The sequence below is a fragment of the Macaca nemestrina genome, chromosome 12 (genome assembly GCF_043159975.1).
Source record: "Macaca nemestrina isolate mMacNem1 chromosome 12, mMacNem.hap1, whole genome shotgun sequence".
NCBI lineage: Eukaryota > Metazoa > Chordata > Mammalia > Primates > Cercopithecidae > Macaca > Macaca nemestrina.
In genome coordinates this window covers 57,446,352-57,455,914 of record NC_092136.1, presented here as the reverse complement: position 1 = coordinate 57,455,914, position 9,563 = coordinate 57,446,352, and the positions used below count along the sequence as shown (strand labels likewise).

Below are 9,563 nucleotides of genomic sequence, written 5' to 3'. Positions count from 1 at the left end.
AGCCTTTCTGGGTAGAGAGGGCAGAGCAGGCAGAGTGGTTCTGGAGGGGCAGATAGAAAATATCCAGCCCGGGGCCATTTCCCAGAAGCCACAGCTCCTTGGTCTCTAGCCAAGCGCAGCCATTATAGGACGCAACTTCCCTGGCCAATTTCAAAGCTCTGCTTGCTGCTGGGAATGCATGTTTAAACAAAGCCTTTATTCTCTGTTCCAACAGCGGGGCTGGAATTTAAAAAGCTTCATTTTCAAGACTGGTTGCTTTTGATCTGTCTAACCTGGAACTTACATTTTGGAGTCAAATAGAATTATTTAAACAAACTATTTCAGCGACAAGCACAAAATGTTTTGATTTTTTTTTTTTTTTTGGCTGCCCCCCACCCAACCCCCGCAGCAACACACAACATTCCTACTCAAAATGAAAGGACAATTTTGTGGCCGACTCTTAAAATCTCAGCTTCAGTTTCCCTGGGTCTTTGTTTCCTCAACCTGTGCCTTTATCTAGGTTTGCCTGTGTACGGGCCCTGGGAGGGGGCTAACTTTACCTCAGACTGGCCTGGAGCAATCAAATATTCTATGAGCAGTGCTTCTCTCCTCTCACTCTGGCTTCCAGCTTTGGCAGAACCATGTGTTGTCATCCTGTCTTCTTTATGAATTATAATTTATTTTCATTTTGCTCCACATATCCCCATTTTCCTTCCTTCTCTGATGTAAGGCCTTCTCTGATATCATCCTCTACTCTCCTCAAATGAATTTGTCCCCAGCTCGCCTGCATTTCTCTTTTTTATCATATTTTGCCTGTCTTATCTGTTACTCAAGTTGGAATGTGGATCACTATTTGTATTCCTTGAAAATAACACCTGCTCTGTGCTGTCCTAGACAGGCTATGTCCCACTGGATCACAGCCAAACCCAGCTCCCCCACGCTATGGAGCACAGGAGGTATCGCAGTGTTTGTCATTGGTGCCTTTGAGTTGGCCTATCAGTCATTGAAAGTCAATCTGAAATGGAAGAGCACCATTTTTTCACAGTTCTGAAAGCAAATGGAGGAAGGAAGGCCATATATCCCCAGACCTTAAAGAGGCACATCCTTTGGAATACAAAGCTCAGACATGGCCTGGTTCAAGTGTGTTCTCCACAATGAAGTAACAAAAATACAAATAAGTAATGAAAATGATGTGGAAATTCTCTCTAGAAAGAGTGAGCTAAATTTCTATTAAAATGACACCTATAAATCAAATGAACGTCTTGATGGAGGGGCGTTAATAGAATGCATCATATGGTAGGCTGGGTGGTTGGCCTTGCCTGGTGTGAGGTGGGAAAAGGTGAAGACACGCTAATGTGTTATAAAATGACTTCATCTTTTAGTTAGTGGTTAATTCTGGACCTTTGCTCAAGTTTACTGAGCAGAATCAATCATTTTTAGGGCCAAGAGAAATGTGGATAGTACTCTCTTTGACAACAGGATCTTCTAATCCCAAAAGAGTATCGCTGTGAAAGTAAGAGTATTTTGAATATAGAGGATATTTCATTTTCAGGCCCAGAGAATAGGCAGAATCAAAGCCACCATGTTGGTTAGGCTTTTCTGCAAGGAGACAAGCAGCCACCGTGCACTAGGTCCCTGCTTTTCCCCGCCAGAGGTGACAGAACTGAAGCGTACACATCTGCCTTTGAGGCTACTACTAGGGAAGGGAAGGTTTCACTTAGCTAATGAGGCCAGAATTCTCTTCAGGTGGACAGAGCATGCCCTTTAAAGACTGGCTCACTAAACCCTGAGAGAAAGCTTAAAGCTCAGGATATGGTTTATGGGCTTCCGATATGACTGGAACTAGTCATCAAGAAGGGAGAAAGATCTTGAAGCAGCTATGTTAATGCCAATATAAAATACAGACAATTTCCACCAGACATGCCTTGACCAGCAGGTTCCCCCAAGGGAAGCACACTGAAGGTACTAAGAAAATACCGGCAGAACCACGCGGGGCAACACAGGCCAGTGGTATCTTTGACTCATTCAGAATCACAATAGTGTCTTCTAAACTAATTGTGAGAAGCACATGTACTACTTTTAGTTACCAAGTGGATTTAAATGCGACTAGTATGTGCTCAGCTGGCCAGATGTGGGCCATTTTGGAGACCTGACAATTCCTTGGGGGTTTGGAATGGAACTAGGTTATGTCTTTATGAAGGTAAAAGCAATTACAAATTCTTTCTTTAGAATTTGCTTGGGAAGCAAAGGAAAGCAGCTATTCACCCAGTTTGACTTCAACTGGCAAAATTAGTTACCCAGGTGGAAAGGAGATGTCTATAATGCGACGAGAAATGAGGTATGTTCCCCTGTTTCTTGCTTCATGATCTTCCCCAAAGATGTGTGCCTACCATTGCAGCAGTAGACCAAACTTATAATTTGCACAAAGGCTTAGAGGACCTTATTATATTCACCTCTTGTTAACATAAAAATTAATGTGCTGAGTAACATCTGTTTTTTATTGATTTAATCAATACATTGAGAATTTAGCAGCAAGTTAATGGCAAGCAGTTACAAAATCTCCTATCTTTCTACGTTTAAAATAAGTTGTCTTAAACAATCTATAGCAACCTAAAATCTCACAAACACATGTGAATGAAGCACTTCTGCTGTAATACCTATGGCAAGTTTATTAGTAATTTTCTAACGAAGTCTTCTAGTACAAAGTGCACGTATCATTTGGAATCTCCATTACCATATTTGGCCTCTTGTTTTCCCCTATAAATAGCTGTACCTAAACATAAGAATTTGAAGTAAAAATGAGCAAGTGTGCCCACGGCCTTGAATTGCGGGTATCTGCCCCCCTAAAAAACTTTCGTGTACATCTTGAGTTGATTTTCCCTGCAGCCCACAGCCAAGCGTACTGGTGGCTGTCCTTTAATGCCACGTGCAGCTTATGCTGCTTTGGAGGTAAGTCGCTTCAATTTTAAGCTGGTACAAACACATGGCGGGGCTCTGCGGAGCTAAAAGGCTACAAGCTCAGCATAGGGCTGTCCTCTTCCCCTCCTACCCCCTCATCAAAGTGCTAACAACAGCAGCTTTGTTTTTGTACCGTCCAGTACTGGAGGGAACCTTAGAGTTTCTTTTTGGTTCTGGACAGGGCCCTGGATTTAGCAGGATACTTGGTTGCTGTTCCTTGGCTTGGAGTCACAGGGGTTTTCTCCATTTCTCCCTTGATTTCAGCTGGAAGGAGTTTGTTAGATGTGAAACTTGAACTGCATGTGTCGTAGTTGTCCTTACTGGTCGCAGGAAATTGCTTTTCATAAGCAGTAGACTGCAAATAAAAGGTCTTGATTAATTTTCAGACACAAAGCAATGCACATCAATTCAAAGATGCAAGGAACTACAAAGCTGTCCAGGATTTTCAAGCGGGAGCACTCTCTAGATACATAGGGTACAAACTAGTCATATTGTAACATTATCATTAAATGCCAAAAGATCCTTTTGCACCTTTAAGAAAACTGAATTGTTCAGTGTTTGGTGTGGAGCAAACTCTACAGGCTCAATTTGGAAACCTCTGCTATCCAAAATGTAAGTAAATGTCTGGTAACATTTGTGCAGGGAAGCCCACTTAGACATAATTGTACTCACTTCATCTTTACAGATTTCTACACAAGCTCTGACATTTGTATGGATACCCTGACAAGTACAACGTAATTATTCTTTCTAACCCGGGTATAAAGTGCTACATAAGGCCCACACTCACATCCCCACTATCTTCCCGCATTAATTCCAGAGACTGGTTTCTAATCCCAGTCACACCACTATGGACCTCTTTGAGCCTCTCTGTTCCTTGCCCTTAAGTGGAGGCAAATAATATTTGCACATTTGCCACAAGAGGTTACCATGAGAATGAAGAGAAAGTGTGGCCACGAAAGTACTATGTGAGCTTTAGAGTAGAAAACAAGCAGATGGGGTTTTAAGAGGCAGTTGTATTTTCTCAGGTTGCCTCAATCCACAGTAAAGGAAGAAGTGGTTTTGAATCCTGCTGTCAGGAGGGAAGCAGGGTCCGTTTTGACCTTAGGCCTATTTTTAAAGTGATCACTTTTAATTAAGTGAAGCTGAAGCATAGAGTTCTAAAAGAGTAGAGATTGTCTCAGGAGACCTACAAAGCAACACAGGGGCCAAGCCACTGGGGTAGAGAGAGGGAAGCTCTGGTTTACACAGGATGATTGAGGAAAGAGCTCACAAGTTTAACACTCTGGTTACCTGAAAGTCACAGCACACTTGGGTTAAAAATCAGGTTAACAATTTTCAAAGAGTGTGATAAGATGGTGTGTAACACAAAATAAATGCAGTGTTTCCTGGATCATTCAGGTTCTTGTGATGTAATGATGTTTTATATCCAATAGTAGCACTTAATATATGTTTGCCTAGTGAATCCATGACTTCCCAGGGCTGCAGTAAAAGTCTGGGTCCTGTAAGACTTTTGGCATCTATGTATTTCAAGAAAGAAAATCTATATATATTTCAAGAAAGAAAATCTACCTGATGTTTGCTTACCGAAGAAAGCCCTTAAAGTGTGCCTCTTCAGAACATCACGTGTGTCTGATTTTATAACCAGCATATGCTAATTCTTGAGCAGGTAATACTTAAAAATCATTTTGCACCTTAAAATTTTAATTTGTATAAAATTTGAAATGTAAAAAGGTCACTTTCTCTAGTTCTTTTTCTCCCCCAAGAAAACCTCTGGGTTGCTTCTGTGTATTCTTTTAAGAGGTAGAAAATATTTAAAATTCTTTAGTATTCCTTCACATAGGTTGTATTTTTATTGAAAACTCCTTATGTTCAGTGATAAGGTGAGGATACAACACCCCTGATGTTAGAGCATCTGGCTGAGAACAAGTTGCTTTGTTTAGTACACTGCTGGTCTCTAAAAGATATACACCCTATCCTGAAAATTTCAATTCATAAAATTTAATTACCTTTACATACAAATCCTATTAAAAGGTGAATCTAAGTGTAACTTTCTCTCTTTTGACATTTCTACTTGGATTTTGAGTTATCATCCAAGTTGTTGAGGAAGTAGTTTTCAACATGTCCACTACAACTAACATTCTATCGAGCAGGAATAAAGATTCATTTTCCTTTAATGTACTTAAATTCTTATCTGGCTTAAGGGTTCCATTCTTCTTCACTGCTCCATTTGTTAATGTAGTTGAGTCATTACAGTAGTTTCAGGAGTTGCAGTCACTCCTGAAGAAACACTCAGAAACAGTCTCTGTGAACAGAATTATTGATGATAATTTTTTTCTTTTTCCCAAAAACTCTATAGATGCTGGTATTTTCTTCTTGGATATAATATCTTAAGATCATTATTAAAGTCTTCTGGCAAAGTGGAAGGAAAAAGAAAACTAAACAATGTTTAGTTGCTTTGGTGTAGAAATATGATATTTCTGTTTCATTTTGTAGTAAGATAAGAAAATGATTTTCCTCAGCCACATTGATTTTTTTGTAAGTTTAGTCATTTATTTCTTAAACAGATAGTACATCCCCATGATTTAATATTCACAATGTTCAAAATCTCCTCTTTACCCCATAGTTAACTGAGCTCTGCCCCCCAAAGACAACCAATACTGTCAATTTATAGTGTACACTTTCAGAGAGATTTTATGCATCTTCAAGCAAATATTAGGTGGAACCAAATGGATATGGTTGTCATTCCACTATCATTTCCATTGGTTGCAGGTCAAAAACAGTCTAATAATGGCAATTTCCTATGGTTCAATCTAATTCATTGATATGGTTTGGCTGTGTCCCCACCCAAGTCTTACTTGAATTGTAGCTCCCATAATCTGGTGTTGTGGGAGGGACCCAGTGGGAGGTAACTGAATCACAGGGGCAGGTTCTTCCTGTGCTGTTCTCATGATAGTGAATAAGTCTCATGAGATCTGATGGTTTTACAAAGGGCAGTTCCCCTGCACACATTCTCTTGCCTGCTGCCACCTAAAGCGTATCTTTGCTCCCCCTTTGCCTTCCACCATGATTGTGAGGCCTCCCCAGCCAGGTGGAACTATGAGTCCATTAAACCTCTTTTTCTTTATAAATTATCCAGTATGTCTTTATTAGCAGTATGAGAACAGACAAATACACTCATCTATTGACATGCTTTCTTCCCATCTTTCATACAAATAGTAGCCAACTATAAACACTCTTACACCTTGACTTTTTTCAACTAATGATTATCTTGAAGATCATTCCATGTCAATTCATAGAAAGAAAAAGTCCTCATTCTCTTTTTTGGCTATGCAATATTCTCTTGTTTAGAAGTACCATAATTTATTTAACCAGTCCCTTTACAATGAACACTCAGGTTTGTTTCCAATCTTTTGCAAGCACATTTTGCACATGACACTTTGCACATTCGTAAGTTTTTCTACAGGATATATATTTTAGAAGAGAAATTCTTCGGATAAATGGTACATGGATTTGTAATTTTGAAAGATATCATCATGTTGCCTTCCACTGCAGTTGTACTGAGGTATAATCTTACCAGTAGCATATAAGAGTGCCTGTTTTCTTATTTCTTTGTCAATTTGGTTTTAATACATGTTAAAACTAATACAGTCATCCATATTTTAATTGAGCTCCAAAATCAGCTTAATGCTGGCTGCACTGAAACAAATCACAGTATTTGCTCCTTCACAACCTGGTAACATCAATTCAAATCTACTTGCCTTTATGCAAATATATATATATATTTTTGAGATGGAGTTTTGCTCTTGTCGCCCAAGCTGGAGGGCAATGACACAATCTCGGCTCACTGCAACCTCCACCTCCCGGGTTCAAGTGATTCTCCTACCTCAGTCTCCCGATAGCTGGACTCACAGGCACGCGCCACCATGCCCAGCTAATTTTTGTATTTTTAGTAGAGGCAGGGTTTCACTATGTTGGCCAGGATGATCTCAATATGCAAATGTTTATGCTTCTGTGTATATGGGTTTGTCTTATAAAATACTGTATGTGTATGTGTGCCTTACCATTTATCTTTACTAAATTCCAGTTGCATGAAGTTTAGGATGCCATTGTTTAGGAAGCAGTATCCTAATAGTTTTTCTAGAAGAGTCTGAGACTCCCCTCAAATATCCTTCATTGAAACCATTCCTCTGATGCTAACGGAACACGAATGCACAATGGCCACCATGGTGACCTCCAGGCCAGGCCATAGTTTTCTTCACAAAGAGCCAAGCCTCTTAGTTCCTGGAGTGGGCAAGGCAAATTCCAGCTTCCAAGCTTTATCTAGAAACATGAACAAATCTTAATTTTTCAGTGATTTATTTTGTTGGGTTATAGGTTATCTAAGTTTTGCGTTTCTCCTTTTCTTCTCTCATAGCTGGTGGGATTCCTCAGGGATCTATGCTGTCACTGATGCAATTTTATAGTTTTGTAAGTAATAGAACAGAGAAATGAAAAATGAAATTGCCAAGGCTATAAGATCTTCCAGGTCAGGAAAAGCAAATAGAAGGTGATGAGCTCCCATAAGATTGTACAAAGGGGGAGAAAGATAACAGAAGAATTTCAATACTTAGTTCTTAGGGGAAAGATTCTAAATGATCATTATGAGACTGTTGGGCATATATTTACCAATCCAAGAGAAGACCTAAAAGTCACTATAGGCTGTTCTTTGAAGATACTGGTCTAATGTACCATGGCATACTAGTCAGAAAAACCTAGCTATCATCAGAAAGCATTTTAGAAATCAAAGAAACAAATTTCTATCCTTTTATAAAATCATGATGAATTCGTACCTGAAACACTGCAACCAGCTTGAACAGATATAAAGGGACCAGAGAATGTTTACAGACAGGCTACTAATATGATTAAGGAATGAAGGTTTCTTTTTAAGAGTGCTCTTCAATCTAAAAGATAAAGAATGAGAGGCTATATATAATCAAAATCTATAAAATGAAGAAGGAGGCATATTTCAGCACTGTGGAGGTGGACAGCATCTCTGAGTGCTGCAGTCAGTCAGGACGGTTACATCAAGGGCTGTCTCAAGCAGCATTTCAATTGTTCTTCATCTCTGGCAAATTCTTACCATTTGGGACAGTTGAAGAACAGTCAGTTCTATTAGAGGCAGAATGATGGAAAAGATGACCTTACAAGCATTCCTCCAGTTTCACCTTTTTGTAATTCAGTACCCTTGGCCTAATTTCTCTAGCTCATATTATTAATCTTGAAAAAGGGGCTCCAAGTGTGCAAGGGGAGATATGTAACAAGAAAATTGGACTAACTATACATATTTCATTATTCACTGGCATGGCTTTAACCTGATGAACTTGTCTGGTGATAATGGATGCAAAACCTGTAAGCTCTAGGCATATCCCTGCCAGTTAATACCAGTGCATGATTACTAGAAACTGTTAGCATTTCTCTGAATTTTGAGTAAAATACATGCTATTTAAGTAAAGTGGTTTATCACCATAGCAACAATTTCTAGAGTCACACATTCAAATTATAGGCCTGCACAAAGTCCAAATGACAAAATTCTGATATAAGTTTTCTGCTATAGTTTTGTGTGTAATGGTTACTGACCTTCTCTCACATCCCTATGGTTTTCAGAAGAAGGAAAGGAAAGAAAAGCTAAGGGAGAAGAAAAATTGACTTCCAAACATATAGACTTCTAAAGTTACTTGTATAAAGATCTGGGTCTTGTGTGGAGTCAACAGAAATGAAATCTAACTTGCAAATTACAAAAAAATATAAATATGTTTCTTTTCTTTGTAACTGAGGTATAATCTATATACAGTAGAATAACATATCTGAAGTGTACAGTTTGATGAGTTTTGACAAACACATAGGCCTGTATAACAAACACCACAATCAATAAATAAAAGTTCTCTCTTGCCATATCCTAGTCAACCTTCTTCTGGGGGCCATCTTCTGGGGGCCACAACTATTCTGCTTTTTTCAACATAAATTAGTTTTGCCTTTTCTAAACTTCATATACATGAAAAAGAATGCATTATGTACTCTTGTATCTGAGTTCTTCTGCTTAACAGTTTTAATTGAATTTTTATTCAGATATTTGTATATTCTCATGCCATTGAAACGTAGGTTTTTGAGATTCATCCATGTAATAGTAACTCATTTCTTTTTTCTTGCCAAGTAGTACTCCATTATATGGATATACCACAATTTGTTTACTCACTCTTCTGTTAATGGATATTTCGGTTGTTTCCAGTTTGGGGCAGCTTATATACAGAGCTGCTACAAACATACATTACAAATCTTTTTGTGAACTTGGGATTGCTGGATAAATGGTAAGTGAATGCTTAACCTTAAAAGTAAATGCCAGCCGGGCACAGTGGCTCACGCCTATAATCCCAGCACTTTGGGAGGCCAAGGTGGGCAGGTCACGAGGTCAGGAGATCAAGACCATCCTGACTAACATGGTGAAACTCCATCTTTACTAAAAATACAAAAAATTAGCTGGGTGTGGTGGCACGCCTATAGTCCCAGCTACTCAGGAGGTTGAGGCAGGAGAACTGCTTGAACCCAGGAGGCAGAGGTTGCAGTGAGCTGAGATTGTGCCACTGCACTCC

The 9,563-nt window shown here is 39.1% G+C and overlaps 1 protein-coding gene across 11 annotated transcripts in view; it reads right to left on the bottom strand.

Moving 5' to 3' along the window:
* Positions 1 to 3,086: 3,086 nt before the first annotated feature.
* The window catches only part of LOC105488736 (serine/threonine kinase 33), a 221,534-nt gene continuing 215,057 nt past the window's right edge, over positions 3,087 to 9,563 (bottom strand). For all 11 annotated transcript variants that reach the window (XM_071075134.1, XM_071075132.1, XM_071075135.1 and 8 more), the window contains one exon: positions 3,087 to 3,292. In XM_071075134.1, the coding sequence (XP_070931235.1) occupies positions 3,092 to 3,292 (201 nt within the window). In that variant the 3' untranslated portion in view covers positions 3,087 to 3,091. The remainder of the gene's footprint in view (positions 3,293 to 9,563) is intronic.